At 37.9% G+C, this 17,336-nt stretch overlaps 1 protein-coding gene and 1 long non-coding RNA gene across 2 annotated transcripts; both read right to left on the minus strand.

Moving 5' to 3' along the window:
* Positions 1-836: 836 nt before the first annotated feature.
* Positions 837-11,915, minus strand: LOC142345330 (uncharacterized). The gene is made up of 2 exons (XR_012759307.1): positions 11,399-11,915; positions 837-1,536 (listed from the first exon to the last, which is right to left on the minus strand). It is a non-coding gene; the product is annotated as an uncharacterized LOC142345330 (long non-coding RNA).
* A 256-nt stretch (positions 11,916-12,171) lies between these two features.
* Positions 12,172-14,021, minus strand: LOC142345331 (large ribosomal subunit protein eL14-like). Its single transcript, XM_075397332.1, has 4 exons — positions 13,896-14,021; positions 13,437-13,745; positions 12,548-12,601; positions 12,172-12,373 (listed from the first exon to the last, which is right to left on the minus strand). The coding sequence occupies exons 1-4, from the start codon at positions 13,923-13,925 to the stop codon at positions 12,308-12,310; spliced, it is 459 nt and encodes a 152-aa protein (XP_075253447.1). The 5' UTR covers positions 13,926-14,021; the 3' UTR covers positions 12,172-12,307.
* Positions 14,022-17,336: the final 3,315 nt, after the last annotated feature.

Genomic DNA, 17,336 nt, shown 5'->3' on the forward strand with positions numbered 1-17,336 from the left:
AACCGCAACTGTTCAGTTATCTCGAAATCTCAAGATGGCAAAAATGTAAAAAATTACTAGATCAAAGAATTTTTAACAAAAATCAAAAACAAGAATTAAGGTACAGCTGATGGAAAGTGGAAAAAAAATTATTCTATAATGGCTCGCCCACTTTTGTATTGACAGGACTGTTTTAAAAACTGTATGTTGATATGCATTTTATCATCAACAGATGCAATCAAGTTTGGTAAATTGTTTCGGAGATGACAGGTTAGAACATTGCGCAAACGCACATTACCGATCATCCTTAAGGATGATCGGTAATATGCGTTTGCGCAATGTTCCAACCCGTCATCTCCAAAACAATTTATCAAACTTGGATTGCATAAATTCTGTTGATGATAAAATGCATTTTTTAAAACATACATTTTTTAAAACAGTCCTGTCAATACAAAAGTGGGTGAGCCATTATAGAATAATTTCTTTCCACTTTCCACCAGCTGTAACTGAATTCTTGTTTTTGATTTTTGTTAAAAATTCTTTAAACAAGTAATATTGACATTTTTGCCACCTTGAGATTTCGAGATGCTAAATTTATGCAACCGTATTTTTCCACCATAGAGTTCAGCGGATGACACTTTTAATTCACTTTAAAACTCAAGCTCCATAAAAAGCATCGCAAAGAAGCTTTTCGTTAGCTGACCATCACTGGTGAAAAATTTCCAAAATTTTGTCAGTTGATGTTAATATTCACATCTCCGATGTCTGCAACAAATTCCAAAGCTCTGAAGAAGATCAAGGTCCGTCATTTTGTCAACCGTTTTCTTTTTCAATCAGTTTCATAAGATTTATCAAAATTACAGTAAAAATTTTTGTTTACAAGTGCATGGTTCAGTAGTCTGAAACCACGATTCAAAATTAATCAACACGGCCATATTCCATACCATTGCAACAAAAACAAAATTTTATATAAAAATCTTATAGTAGTGTGGTTCCCTCATTCTTCGGCGTGACAAATTTTTCAAGGAAATGAACAACTCTTTCCAGATACTGAATAAAAGGAAACATCTCCACAATCATATAAAGCTAACACCAAACTCACACCAAGAGGAATAACAGTAAAATTGAGGTTCAGTTCTGAAAAATCCCAATTTTGGCAACTAACGTCACGTACTTTTAACAGCACATCTGGCAATCCTGCAAGATTTCTGGTATATTTTCGATCTCTGTTGAATACACTGTAGTCAAAGTGTTCGGCTGTCAAAGTTTCGCGCATTGTTATACCTTCAAAGTTAGCAGAAATTGAATTTAACAGTTCATCGCATTGGACATGGGTTTTTGAAATAACAGGCCGTTGTAAATTTGCTAAACTTTCCTGATAAGCAAGCCACGATTCACATTTGGGCATGAATTTCATGACTTTATATGGATAACTAGCGGAACTCGAACCTAAATTTGATTTAACAGAACTCAGATCTGTTTTGGACAACTTCGCAGAGAAGAAACTGTCATTCTCAAGTAACGTAGGCCACCAATTGGACATTTTCGTGGAATTTTCTGGATTGACAGAACCATTTATAGGCAATAAAAGAAGTGAGCGCAAACTGGAGCAATCTGGAAATTCGACAAAGTTGTTTCAGAGCACAGTAATAAAAATGACTGCGATAGCTTTCAATTTTTACAAACAATATCAAATTCTCTATTTTTAAAAAATTGTAGAACACGATTTATGCTCTCTTTTGTCTGCCCAGAAAAAAAGCGAGGGCTGATAAGCAATACTGCTTAACATCTTCCAATAATTTTCGTTAAATTCTCGGGAAAAATAATTGGATAAAAGCGAAAACTTTTCCAAAGAACTCAAAGCACTCCCATAAAACATAAAACCTCAAAGCACTCCCATTGAACAAAATCGAATCCAAATACTCGAACTTTCACAATTCAAAAATTTTAAGAAAATTTTTAATATCTAGATGCCTTTGTTATAGGGACACAAGGAGTATGAACGCAATCTTCAAGGTTGCTTATATAGTTGTTTCAAATTTTCAGCGGCTAATGAAAACAATTGGGAAACGAAATTCACAACTTTGTGCCAACAGGAAAATGTTCAAACTTTGCTTTACCTTTGAGCTGCTTTATCAATTCCAAAGAGTTATTTGGTGATGATCACACACATTTAAGCTCAATGTACTGTTCACAGCATACTTTCAAGTACAATTTATAATGCTTTTTGCAATTTTGCGTCCAAACAACTTTGAAACTTTGGTGCAATTGGTTCAATATTAACATTTACGTCCTCGTTCGGATTTATCAGTTCCGGTGATTATGAAGAAAAAACAAAACAATTTAAGTTTTCTAGTTGTAATGAAATCGACAATAAAATTGCAATTTTAATTCTTCTAAATTTGCTTTGAATCTGACGTTGAGTTGGTAAAGTCTCGGCTAGATTCTCGAATTTCAATAACTTGTCTTGGTATTCCTTGGTAATTTTTGTCTTGGTATTCCTTGGTAATTTTTGTCTTGGTATTCCTTGGTATTTTCTGGGAAAAAGATGTAACTCATTTCAATTGCTCGAATTCAATTGTCCGTTACATAATTCGAATTCAGTAGACTGTGTGAAAATTGTTCATTGGTTTGTTGTTTTATTGATATGTGATTACAGTTTTTCTATCACACAGTCTGTTAGTTTTCAAGTAATATTTCGATTTTGGGTTTCCTTTAGATAGTTACAGTGTTCCGCAAGCGGATTTCACATAATTCACAACGTTGTTGCCAGCGTCATTGTTCTGGATCATATGTAATCAAAACTTTCCCGAAGAAATTTTGACTGAAAATAGCTTTAGAGTTTTGAAAAAGATACTGTTCCAACGGAAAAGGCCGTAGAAAGGCATTTTTCCAATTTTTGTTTTAAAAACGGTTACACCGACGATAAAAAGGATAAATATTTTGAAGGTCAATATTTCAAAATGAAGCGCAAATCAAATCAAAAAGCTCACGGCCGGAAAGTTAAGTGTTTACAGTTTTCCATTGGTGACATTAAAACTCATTCCACAGGATATATACTTTTACAACTGAATCTTTCACTTTAAGATTCCATTCCAATGTTCCTGAAAAAAATGACGGATATAGTTGAAAAACATCAAAATTCAACCGATAGTTTTTCAATTGGAGTTTACAAACAGTTTTTAATGGAAATTTGTTAATGTTCAATTGGATTCTTCATTTGCATAATTTTGAGCAGCTTCGATTCTTTTTTATTAAACTTCTTTTTGATGAAGTGCAGATGAAAACTTTGGAATAGTTGCAAAACAAAAAACTTCGCCGAAATCTCCCCAAAATTTGAACTAAAATTCTGAGACTTCCTCCTACTGTGATCCTAATTCGCATTCAAATTTATAGCATTTTAAAAGAATGTTTACCGTTTAAACATCAAAAACTGCAAACATAGCTGGTATATTGCTCAAAAATAGCCGTGAAAAAGACAGCAGAGACCTTTAGTTCAAAAAGATTCCTAGGATTGAAGACAAAGTTTCTATTCAATTTAATCAAAATTCTGGTTTGTAACTTGAGCCGTAACTTCTAACAAAGTTTTGAAAAAACGCGGACAAACAAAAGTTTTGAAACAATAAGAATATCTTTCAGTCATTATAGCGTATTAACTTTCCAGCGTGAGAGAACAATAACTATAATTAAATATTCTTAAAAATTTATCTAATTAATTTTTAAGCGAACATAAGTCCTTTCACACAAATTCATCTACTGAGTGGTAAATTCAGTGGAAAATCAACCTTACGCTTCTCGGTTCGTGATCAAATGCTCGAGAGAACAAATTAAAAACCGAGACGAAACCAATAATAACCTCCAGCTATCACTTCCAACAACTCGGGCTATTAACATCTTTTGTGTTTTCCTATGCCTAATTGTTGTCTCAAGTATGTTTTGTTCATTGTTCCCATTCACTTCGAACTCCTTTAACTGGCACCGCTAAAGATGACATTCATTGATCTTTTTAAAGACATCTAAGCATGCACTATCTATATGTGATGGAGTTCTTTTAGGATGGATCATTTTGAGCAGTTCTTAACGTCGGATAAATTTTCAGGTTTGGAGTATTTAAGCAAGTAGTGAAACAGTAGTAAAGCTCAGGCAATGTTAATGAAACGTTCTCATTGGTTCATAAAATAGTTTCAGGCTATATGTTTTTCGGGGTACCCGTGGTGACCCCTAAATGGTATTGATAATTGGAGCAAGTTCACTGCATCAAGCTCTCGGTTCGAGAAGAGATCAAGAGTTGATTGACCTTGCAAATATTGTCTCAACACGTATACAGTGAGCACAGAGCCTGTTTAAATCCATCAGCAAAGAATCCGAACAACACGGTACATCAAATATTGAAAAGTCGAGGGAAACGTGTAATTTGGCACAACGCAATTAACAACACGATCAGCGAACATCGCCATGATGAGCGGAATCCCCTTGATAGTGACACGTTAAAAACAGAAATCAAATCGCTACCGAGAACAACGGGAAGAGTATACACCAAACGAGAAAGCACACCTGATATCTTCAACGATTTAGAGTCTAAAATATCGATTCCCGTTGTACACGTAGTAAACTATCTTTTTTCCGAAAGAAAAAACAGGAGCCCGAATTAGTGAAAGAGTATGATCATCTGCGCCAGATTGACTTCCTTGAAATGCATACTCTTGAAATGGTTAACAACAACCTTGACCTCGGTAAACTTCTAGCGAAGAAAAAGAAGCCTTCATCGAAACAACGTGCCAAAAAAAGAAAGATAGCAAAGTCGAAAAAGAAGAAACTTAGGAACTGGGTTTTGTTGTCCAGATCCAAACAATATATGCGAGGACAAACAAAATACGCGAGAACAAATACTTGCGAGAACAAATTAAAGACCCAGACGAAACCAATAACATCCAGCTATCAATTCCAACAACTCGGGCTATTAACATCTTTTGTGTTTTCCTATGCTTAATTGTTGTCTCAAGTATGTTTCGTTTATTGTTCCTATTCACTTCGAACTATTTTAACTGGCACCGCTAAAGATGACATTCATTGATCTTTTTAAAGACATCTAAGCATGCACTATCTATATGTGATGGAGTTCTTTTAGGATGGATCATTTTGAGCAGTTCTTAACGTCGGATAAATTTTCAGGTTTGGAGTATTTAAGCAAGTAGTGAAACAGTAGTAAAGCTCAGGCAATGTTAATGAAACGTTCTCATTGGTTCATAAAATAGTTTCAGGCTATATGTTTTTCGGGGTACCCGTGGTGACCCCTAAATGGTATTGATAATTGGAGCAAGTTCACTGCATCAAGCTCTCGGTTCGAGAAGAGATCAAGAGTTGATTGACCTTGCAAATATTGTCTCAACACGTATACAGTGAGCACAGAGCCTGTTTAAATCCATCAGCAAAGAATCCGAACAACACGGTACATCAAATATTGAAAAGTCGAGGGAAACGTGATAATTTGGCACAACGCAATTAACAACACGATAAGCGAACATCGCCATGATGAGCGGAATCCCTTTGATATTGAAAGGTTAATTAAAGAAATCAAATCGCTACCGCGAACAACGGGGAAGAGTATACACCAAACGAGAAAGCACACCTGATATCTTCAACGATTTAGAGTCTAAAATATCGATTCCTGTTGTGCACGTAGTAAACTATCTTCTGTCCAAAAGAAAAAACAGGAGCCCGAATTAGTGAAAGAGTATGATCATCGGCGCCAGATTGACTTCCTTGAATTGCATACTCTTGCAATTGTTGCTAACAACGAACTTGACCTCGGTAAACTTCTAGCGAAGAAAAAGAAGCCTTCATCGAAACAACGTGCCAAAAAAGAAAGATAGCAAAGTCGAAAAAGAAGAAACCTAGGAACTGGGTTTTGTTGTTCAGATCCAAACAATATAATTGAGGGGACTAGAAACTGAGCTTTGTTTTTCAGGTCCTGAGTCGAGGTAAACCAGCCAGTACGGGGAAAAGGAACTGAGCTCCGTTACTCAGGTCTGCTTCTGCGCCTAGAGTCACAAAATCTTTTGATTCCTTGCAAAGTCCCAGAACTGACAAACTTCGATACTTCTAGAGTACTAATCTATAATATCTTAAATAATATTGACACTCGGAAATCACGGCGTCCAAATGGCTACCGACCCGTGTTTTTACAGATAACTGAAATCAATGAGCAAAATCATGCATAAATTACAAGTAGTAAACTCTTCTGTCCAAAAGAAATAGGACCCCAATTTAGTGGAAGAGTATCATCATCTGCACCAGATTGACTTCCTTGAATAGCATACTCTTGAAATTGTTGTTAACAACTACCTTGACCTCGGTAAACTTCTAACGAAGAAAAAGCCTTCATCGAAACAACGTGCCAAAAAACGAAAGATAGCAGAAGTCGGAAAAGAAGAACCTTAGGAACTGGGTTTTGTTGTCCGGGTCCGAAAGTTATCATTGAGGGGAATAGGAACTGAGCTTTGTTGTTCAGGTCCTGAGTAGAGGTAAATTAGTCCGTTCGGGGAAAAGGAACTGAGCTCCGTTGTTCAGGTCTGCTTCTCCGCCTCGAGTAACAAAATCTTTTGCTTTCTTATCTTTCAAAATTAAAATCAATGTTACATGCAAAAAGCCCATAAATCAGTCCGCTAAAAATACGTTTGCGTATCATGCAATGCCCACATGCACCTAAAACCCATCTGCACTGGTTTATCTCAGGTTGCATTAAACGGAATAAAGGAACTAGAACAACTAGCTACGTTGCTCTGCAACACCTGTATCGAGAATAACGAAAGAGATAGCTTCATAAGGTGCAGGACAGTAGAAAAAATCAATGAAAAACTAGACGAAGAGACAGGGATTAAATGACCGACGAGTGTCAATGGAAGATAGACCGACGAAGTTGGTTGCAAATAAAGTGGATTCGGCAGCCAAAACAATCTGCGACAATATTGGTAAGAGTTACGCTGAGGCCATTGCCGAGCAGCCAACAAATTCTGCCTGAAATGGGTCAGATAAGGGACGAATAGAACGAAGATCACAATATCGGAAAATCGGTGAGATTCCAAGGGATAACTGAAGACGCTGAGAAGAGCAAGTCAGAAAATTTTGTCCCAACAACAGAAGTGAGAGAAGTGTTGAAAGAAATAGGAATGAGGGCCCAAATATTAGAACTGAAAGGGCAGGGAAAGTTTGACAAAACCGAACCAAACCCCGCAAGTTATTGGTCACTTTTCCAAACAAAAATATGCAGAATGGTACTGGCTAAAGCACAAGAAAAGAGAAAATAGCTGGCTGAGACGGAAGTGTATCTCCTCCCAGCGCTTACCAAAGAAGACTCTGTCAGAGAGAACATGTGTCTAAAGAAGAGGAGATAACTCATAAACAATGGTGTTCAAAAGAGAAACTGAAAATTCGAAACTTTGAACTCTTTAATGACGGGGAAAAAGTGGAGAAAAAATCAAGCGAAAGAACGGATTCGTGACTAAACTTTGTTAAAATTCTCTACATGAACACAAGAAGTCTACTAAACATAACTAGAAGGTACAAATTATCGAATGCTGTCACTCTCTTTGATTACAACATAGTCTGTTTGACAGAGACGTGGTTAACCAAAAATTTTGAGTCATCCGAATTACTGCTCAACAATTACTTTCTATATAGATCAGATAGAGAAGGTAAAACTGATGAGAAGAGTGCACACGGTGGTGTGCTAATAGCAGTAAAAACCGAAATTGACTCAGAATCAATCAAAACTGAATTACAAGAATGCTGTATTGCAGTTAAAGTAAAAATAGACAAAACAGAAAGAGCGATCTGCATATTTTACAATCGTCCGATACCGAGCAATTACAGATACACATGAAGATTTTGATAAAACCATGAAAAATTTGAACGGCAGAACAAGAGCAACTTTAATATGAGGCGAAATCAATTTTCCCTCAGCAAGTAGGCAAACATTTTGTAGTCCCGAAAGTCTTCGATTGCTCGGACCAGGAGGCAATAAACATCATACAAGAGTGCCCTCATAAACATCCATAACCAGGCATAAGAAATTTTTGGAGTTTCCAAAATTTACCGAGTTTGTACCATGCTGCCATACTAACATAAAAAAAAATCTGCCAGGAGACCTATGAATATCTTGACAGAGTGATTGACATCCACGTTGCGCTAAGAACAAGGCACCGCCAAAACTTGCATCCTTGGATATCTTCTGGGACATCCAATTTGATGAAAAACCTCAGGACACTAAAACAATTGTTAGAGCACAGACCAACAAGGTACAGGAGAAATCAAGTTACAAAGCTCCAAAAGAAGATTACTAGCATGGCCGAAAAAGAAAGATTTGAGTTCCAGGAAAATCTCATGGTACATAAACAAAAATTTAAAACAACTGAAAAGTCCCAAAAAATCCAAAGTCTGCCAAACGTGACTATTAAGGACGGAAAATCCACGTCGAATCTCCAGGAAAAAGCTAAATTTTTCAATCATTTTTCAATCGAGTTTTTTTATTCGGTCTTCTCACCCAAATTTATTTCAAAATTGAGGACTTAAAATGCAAAGACCCAGAACTGAAAAACTTCGACACTTCTAGAGTAGTAGTCTATAACATCTTAAATGATCTTGACACTCGGATATCACGGGGTCCAAATGACTCTCAACCGTTCTTTTTCCAGAAAACTGAAATCAATGAGCAAAAACACGCATAAATTAGTCAAGAACATCAAACAACTAAGGAAAATTCCGGACTGTTGGAAACTTGCATCCGAAACACCTATTTGCAAAAAAAGATGAAACGTCTTGTGGAAAACTACCGCCCAGTTTCTCTACTAATCATAGATAGTAACGTACTGGAAAAATGCATTTATTAAGCACTCTATCGACACTTCACGATCTACTTGTGCGCAGATCAACAAATTTGTAAGGAAAAGATTAGTTCTGACAAATGTGATTTCTTTTTGAAACAAATTTATGAAGCGATAGTTTATGGTGTGGATAATGATGTTCTTGTTTTTAACACTGACTTTTCAAAGGCATTTGACAGAGTACCATTATCAGCTGCTGAAAAAAGTGCTTTTCGACTACCTAACGGAAAGGAAACAATACTTAAGGGTGGAAAACTTCTAATCGGACGAACTAGATGTAACGAGCGGTGCATCACAACGATCTTTGCTGGGACCATTACACTTTTGCATTTTCATAAGAGACTTACCAGATGTAGTAAAAAGTTCAGCGAGCCCTACATCATTGCTGACGATTTAAAAATTCTTTCTGAAGGCAAAAAGCGTGAAGAAGTACAGGAAGACTTGAATTCGATCGAAATGTGGGTAGCAGAAAATGGAATGACCTTGGCCCTAGACGAATGTACGAATCAAACCTGCAGAGGAAAGGATGAGACATACCAAATATGTGCCAAAAATTGAAACAACAAACAGAAGTGAAAAACTTGGGTGTAATGGTATGTGGAAACTTAACTGCTCATGTCATATTGAATACAGGCTGATAAAAGCCAACAAAGTGTTATGTAGTCTACGAAGAAATGTTGCGAAAGAAGTAAAACCATTCACTAAACTCGGTTGGTACAAAATTGCTGGTGTTACCAGTCCTAATGTATGGTCTTAATTGTGCGCAGATAAGAACAGATATGGCAAACTGGAAAAATTTCAAAAGGAAGCCGCAACTTGGATCTTGACTGCACGCCATGAACCATAAATCAACCAACTCAGGATACTGAATGTCTTACCTCTTCCTATGTATATCCAGTTGAATGATATCCTGATACTTGCTAAACTTAAGAACGAGCTTCCGAGAAGAAGCACAAACTGTTTAATTTACGAAACCAGAACTGAAAAGGCGAGAGGCGAATTCGTTTTCAAGACATGCAACATAGTTAACGGATTGAATAAAAAAATAGATTTTCTCAACCCGAAGGGATTGAAAAAACGAGTGTTCAAGGAAATGTGGAAGTTTGTTAATGAAAGTTTTTGCGGTCAAAATATCTGCACATGGCAGCTTCATTGCGACTGCCGAACGTGCAGAGAGAATTCGACACAATTTTAATGTGTGACTCTAGGGAAATAGTCCACTCTGTGATAACTGAAAATCCTCAAAGCAAACAAACTTATAAAGAGGGTAAAAGTATTCAACTGCTTCTCTACTATAAACTTAAAGGCATGTCCTGTTTCATTCACAGTCTTTTTTGGGAACTGAAAGTCATTAGTCAGCCTACTATTGTCCTTTATGTTGAAAACTCTTTACACCGCACTGAGTTCGACAAAAAGAGTCAAGTGTTTTAGTGCCAACGAAGTCCTTCAGTGTTGACATTTCACCAGCATCTTGTAATTTAAAATTGTAGGAAACGGAGGAGACAGATAGGGGCTACGGCTGTTTTTGAAAAGTAAGGTTCCAGCTTTTAACTCAAATGACTTCATATCAAAAAAGTGCATATTCTCCATCAACAGAACGGCCATATATTAAAGAAAATCAGATCCGTCATGAAAAACCATTGCTTGAAAACATTTGTAGGAAAGCAATAATTCAATCGTGAGCCAAAAATCGTTAAACTCCATAAGCCAACAAAGCCTACTTCGCAAAAGCCGAAACAGAGGAGTGTAACCTCATGTGGTGGCCAAACATCTTGTCGACGAAATAAAAAAATCGAGTGAAGGCCAAAAGCTCCCCGCTTTTTTATCACTTTCGCAGCTATTAATAAAAAGAAGGGACAGGAAATGATAAATCCTCGCTTTCTGAAGAATCGTTTTTCCTTCAGAACTTTCTTTGTACAATGCCTCCTTTCTGCATCTATTTCTAATAGCGGATACAGACAAACTTAGTTATGAGTTTAATAATGTATCCCAATTATTAGCTTCACAAATATATTTGTTGAACATTAAAATGTAAAGCACGGGGTTAACACGTAACCTACTAATGTCGCACAAATTGCTCTCAAATGACTGATGTGGCTAGCTAGTTTGTTTTAGAGCTAGCGTGGGCTCACGGAGGCTAGCCTCACCTGGTAATAGGCGGGGTGAGGAAGCTGGCGAACCAAAATCGATTGTTACAACATGAAAATATGCTGTTTTCACACAGCTGTTTTAATGAACCACACAATTAGACTAGTAAAGTTCAAAGATAACTGCATAGCAATTTAAAACCGAATTTAACCACTTAGGTATCCTGTTTCACAGGAAGAACACTTTAACCGCTCAGACGACAAACCGCTCAAAAAAAAAACAAACGAAAAATAGCATTAAAACAACTTGTAGAATACCGGATTGTAGAACACAACTCTCGCAAATCCTGAACTAAGTATGAAGAATCATCTCACCTAAAGTCCGAAAGCACTTGTTAACTTTTTGTTACAGGAGACTATGAGCAAAAAAAATTTCGTGCTTGCGCTCACTTTGCTCAATGCCGTTTCCAATTCAGATACTTCGTTTTCGCTAGCAGCCAAATTGTTTACACAAGGGCCGATTTCATCAGAACTTGTACCTAAATTGTCAAAATTTTCATCTTCTGTGGTAACCACTAAGTGGCATGCATCGAATGGCTTCAAATTATAACCCAGGTTTTTCATATAACTGTAAACAAAATATTTCGAGGGCTCAATGCACAGCAATGACAACAGCTCCGCAAAGCACAAATCTCTTGTTTTGTAAACAACTCTCAAATAACCGCATTCTTTGTAATAAAGTGCTTCTTCATTAAACAGAACAACTTTGCTCAGATCTCGGTCAAAGTATCCAAGAGAATCAAAAATCTTCTGATTGGTACACTTTGTCAGAACAACTCGATTTATATCCGGACACAATTCCGCTTCAGATAAATTTGCCTTCAGAAGTATCTTGTCGCTGAGAGAATGAAAATGGTTGTTCAAGACTCCAGCGCAGCAAAGATTCATTGTTATTCAAAATTCATTTAGTTCTGAAAGAAAAACCTTGTCATTAGCTAGAAATTTGTAATCCATCCAAACTGTTATACAGCTGTAAATCAAGAATTTTCGATCCATAGGTTAAAAATCAACGTAATTCAACCTTGTTCTTGTTTTTATTACATCAGCGAAGTATTGAAACAGCAAAGGTAGTTGTCGTGAAATTAATCTGCGAATCTCCGAACTAATTCTATAATATTTAACTTGGCGTTCCGATGGTCAATCTAACTAAAAGTAGAAAAATATCAGTTGAAGACTATTGAATTAGCGTTACAATTTGCCAACCGAATCAAATTATAATCAAGAACAGTTTTATGATTCAAACAAAAATGACGGTCATTATTGGAATCAGCCTGCTGGTTCTTGAGTCAACAAAGTCCTCTATTTTGCTGCAACCGTCTTTGCCTTCTTGAGCTCAGCCATTTTCTTCTTGATGATGGCAAACCGCTAAAATGCACATAGAGGGATTAGAATGGCATCAACAGCTTACTAATCTGCCATCGATGCAACTCGCAAATTAATACCTCGGTAATTATACAAAACCTCAATATGATGTAAAAAAAATAATAAAATAGGATATGCAGAAAAAAATTGAGCAAAAACCACAAAAAATTATCCTACCTTTCTCTTGATGTATTCACACTTAAACCTCTCGTAATCGTTCAGGCTGTCTCTCTGAAACACACAAAAGTTATCACACGACTAGTTTGCCAATAAGTACAATATCTATGGTGCTAGGAAAATTGGCCGACAGGGCGTTTAGCCGACAAGGAAAAAATGGGAAATTTAGCCGACACTTTTATCATAATTGGTCATAAAAGTCTCATTGGTCCATAAATCAGTAGTTCGGTTGTGATAGATTCATATCAAGTCCCACGGGCCGCTGAGGCATGGCCATGGGCCGCTGAGGCATGGCCATGGCCCGCGAGGCATGGCCAGATGCGGTTAAATACCTTTGTTACACTAATTGATAGACCTTCGTTACACTAGTTGATGAAAAAACTGCGGTATATTTATCCGCTTACGAAATAGTGTTTTAAATTGACCAATCACAGCTTCACAATAAGTTTTATTGCTCATTTTACTTAAATTGTCGGCTAAATTTCTCATTTTTTTGGTTGTCGGCTAAACGCCCTGCCGGCCAATACGGCGGCCACCAATATCTATACAGGCAGAGGTTGAACAAAATCACGATGCAATTACAGACCTTTGCGTAAAGAAACGCTTTTTTTAAACAATTGAGCTCAATTACTTGTTGCTGAATTTCACTTGCTGCTATGAAAATCCCCCCCCCCCCCCAAGTTACAGAGTAGGTGTCATTGCATAGTAAATCATTATGTACAAATATGGCGTGCTTCTGGGGGGGGGGGGGGGGGTACAAATAATATGCACCCTCTGGACTGGGGGGGGGGGGCACAAACGGAAACAATCTGAATCTTCATATACAGTTAGGGGCGCAAAGTTTAATACGGACTAGACTGGGAAGGAAAGAAAAAAAATCACGACAAACCTTCATTTTATTCTGCCATGCTTTGTAAAACTGCGTATCCTGGAATTTCTCCTGAATATCTGCCTCTTTATATTTGTCAGTCACAAATTTTGAGTGCGAATTCCACTGGATGCCTTTGACTACCAACTTTGTCAATCTCATTGTTTTGAGCGCGATCGATGCTCTTGCAACCAAACGAACATCTTTGCCGTGAGGGTGGAATATATCACAGATTGCGCGTCTTTGGTCGATCACATTAACAATTACGGCCAACTTATTTTTGTACCTCTTCTGTTGGATCAGAGCTACTCGTCCAATTTCGACGAAAATCTAAAATTAACAATAAATCATTAACTTTCAGAGTCACTTGATCACTGCAACACTCTCGTATCTTCACAATCATTTGAGACCAAAAATTAGTTAAGAATCGAATATGAGTCAATATTTCTTGAGTCATTTCAAATTTAAGGGAATTATTACCTGTTTGCTTTCCACACCTTCAGCAGACATTTTGTTCTAAAACGAGAAAAGCAATTATTAGAAACCTAACTTACTATTAAGAATAAATTGAATAACAGTGGATTAAAAGCTCTCCCAGGGATAGTTGCGAGAAAAGCGTGAATTCAGTTTAACGCGGTGGTACAACAAATTACAAATCAAATAGAAGCTAGCGTTAAGAAAAGCACGTACATTAAAGGTACATAGAACAATATTAGCAGGTGTATATAATTTAAAAGGAGAAAAGCGTGAATTCAGTTTAACACGGTGGTACAACAAAGAGTAACTATTAAATAGCTTCAGGAAGACATATAATAGCAATGCAAGGAACATTAGATGACAGTAATAATCAACGCGTCTAGAAACTAAAATTATTTGAGCCTTCCCTCTACTATAATGGCCCCTATGGATGATTCGGTAAGTTCCGGTTTTTTTAAAACTTTGCAGCCTATGCATAGGAGGCAGCTTCGTAGAAGAGCAAAGCTTAACCTCGTCAGTATGTAACTAACAATATCGCTAAAACTCTCTTCTCGTTTGTGGCTCGATTTCTGAGCTATCCTTGTGATGATTTCGTTCGTGATGGGACTCACTCCGCCAGTACATGAGAATATCTGTGGCGTGAAGGAGCTCTGTTCAACCTCAACAATCCGCTTTTCATATTTCAGTTTCTTTAGTGATTCATGATACCTGTAAGCGTCCTTGGTGTTTTTTGGACATGATTTGGCATGCGGATTGAAGACCTTGACGTCGAAGAAGGTACGGTGCAATCGTGACTCCCACAATCCATTTGCTTTAATGTCGAGTCGAGCCTCGTCATCTTTGCTTACTGAGTTGCTTGCAAAGCTCTCGCCTTGAAGCGGAAGAAGTTTCGGCTCTATTTCTACATCATGGCAAACCTGATTCAACAACTCTCCGAAACTATCACGGATTCCGATATGCCTCAGGTGAGTAAATCCTCCTTTCGGACAGTGGAGGGAGTGTGCGATTGTCCTTTTTTCTCCACATGCGCAATGTTCGGGGGATCTCTCAAGGTCCCAATGATATCTCAAACGCAGCCTATCTCGAAATTCTGATTTATTCTTGTTGAATCCGTATTTTTTAAGTGGCAGAGCATTTAACCAATTGGACAAACCCTTCTCTGAAGCTAATGTCACAATGAATTGTTCGTTTTCGTCCACATCAGTACTTGGTTTCTGCGCTCAATTAAGGACTTCGAGTTCTGTTGTCTTATCTGTATCGTTAATTTGCTTAATTGAGATTCGTCTTCTCGACAGACTGCAAAGGCATCGGAAATTAGACATGAGTTCGTGTAGTCATTCAGTCGCTGATCTGGATGTTGTATATTCAGACCTCCATGTCTGAGGGGCAGAGCCAACAATTTCCGCATTAATTCATCGGGATTGGGTTTGCCAGTGATGGCTGTAATCAGTTCCGTTTTAATATGATTCTCGATTTTGTCAAAATTTTGGTGCATATCTGGTGTTGTTCTGGACATGAATGTCAATTTACTTTGCAGGCCTTTGGTCAGACATGCGTAGGCATTCTGTGATTATGTTTTGGCGAACTTTGCATATTTTTGTATTATGTTTATCATTTTCTCTGTGAAATCTTTCGTTTTCTCCGCGCAGGCTCTTCTTTCCCCAATTACTGATCCCAGAACTCGAGTACCATCAGTAATCTCGACTTCAGAGTTCTTGAATATGCGCTCCGCCTTCTTACGTAAGCAGTTTTTCACTATCAGTTGACATTTCGGGGCATTAACAGAATAGCCGAAGGCTTTCCCTATTGTTTCGAGGGTCTTGAAGGCATCCAGCAAATCGGGAAGTGTCCCGGCCATGCTGCCATCATCAGCGTACCATTTTTGAACGATTGATGGATTCAACTTTCTGATCATTGGCATGATTGAAATGTCATACATTGCCATGGCTATTGGGTCGCTTTGTGTTGTTCCTTCTTAGGATAGTAGGGTTTCACCATTGACAAATAGTTTAGACGCGTAAATATATGAATTGTAGACTGATGTTAGCGAAGGACAGATTCTGTCAATATTCCGCATAGAGAGTTTCCTATTGAGCGCATTGAAGGTTTTTGGTGCATCAATTGGGAGGATAGCTTCAGTTTCTGGTTGCTGGTATGTTTCTCTAAGCAAATGTATAGCGTACTGAATTCCACATTTTTGTCCAAGACATAGTTGGGTTGCATCGCCAATCGTTTGGAGATCTTTTGAGATGCATCTGATTATGCATCTGCCGATAATCCGTCTGAGAACTTCTCCAATTCAAATAGGGCGGATGCCTGGGCATTTGTCGTTGCGCGAGTTGGACAATAGTTTTGCACAGATCTATTGAAAATTGTCCATAGTTGGTCAAGATCTTTCTCCATTCATCCGCATCTAGACCTGAAGCCCCATGACTGCCATGTGTTCTCATGGCTGCTTTGCGGATCGTCGCAGAGTTGATCTCGTCAAAAATTGAGTCGTGATATGGAAGGGTATCAACTTCTTCAGTAATAAAATCTTCCTCCAATGTTCCAGGTGAGGGGTGTTTTTCTTTCAATAGTTCTAAAACGGCTTTCTCTCCAGTTTTTTCTTTCAATGATAAAATTCCTCCTTTCTGGTGATTGGACAGACATATCAGTACACTCGAGATCTTTCCTTGACACATAAATTTATTGAAGCTCTTTAAATCTGACTCTTCTTTCGGCGTTTTTTGTTTGGGCAGCCTCACTTGTATTGCTCGTGCTTCAATATAAAGCTCCAAGAGCTTGCAATGTGTGAGCGAATCTAGTCTTCTCTGGATGATTGCTTTTAAGCCGGCATTCTCAGACTTTGTCCTGGGCAGTATCAAGTGCGGTAAGTAGTAGTAGTAGTAGTAGTAGGAGAGTCTTTAGGGTCGGAGCCTTCGGGTGTGGAACCCTTCAGTTTTCGTTTGGCACGAGTTTTTTCATTGGATTGCAGATTCCACAGTTGCATAGAAGTCTCCAGCTGCAGCTGTCGAGTTCGTTGTAGCTTCTGTGGAAATAGTTTTGGTACATCTCTGTCAGAAGTTTCTTCGTCATTGGCTTCTCCGTTGTCCTACTGATGATGTTGAATAGCTTTGTGGCTCTGAAGAAAAAATTTTCGTCTGATTTATGTAGTCGATGTTTGGGGAGTTCAAATTCCTGCTTTTGTCTTGTTTCGTTTTCTTTTCGCTTTGGCAGTTTGTCTTCGGGGACGTAGTAATTGCCTTCTAGGATTGAGAGGAGATAGAGGACATCGTGCATTTCCATGTACATGGAGAGTGGGAGTATTTTCAGCGTTTCGAGTCTTTGATGGTATTCGTCGTTTCCACCGCATATCCACTTTGTTGCCTTTTGCTGGATCTTCTCGATTGATTTCATGTCAGTCTTCGAAGGGTACCAGACTTGGGAGGCGTAAGTGAGTAC

This window comes from Convolutriloba macropyga, chromosome 9, assembly GCF_964194025.1.
Source record: "Convolutriloba macropyga chromosome 9, txConMacr16.3, whole genome shotgun sequence".
Lineage (NCBI taxonomy): Eukaryota > Metazoa > Xenacoelomorpha > Acoela > Convolutidae > Convolutriloba > Convolutriloba macropyga.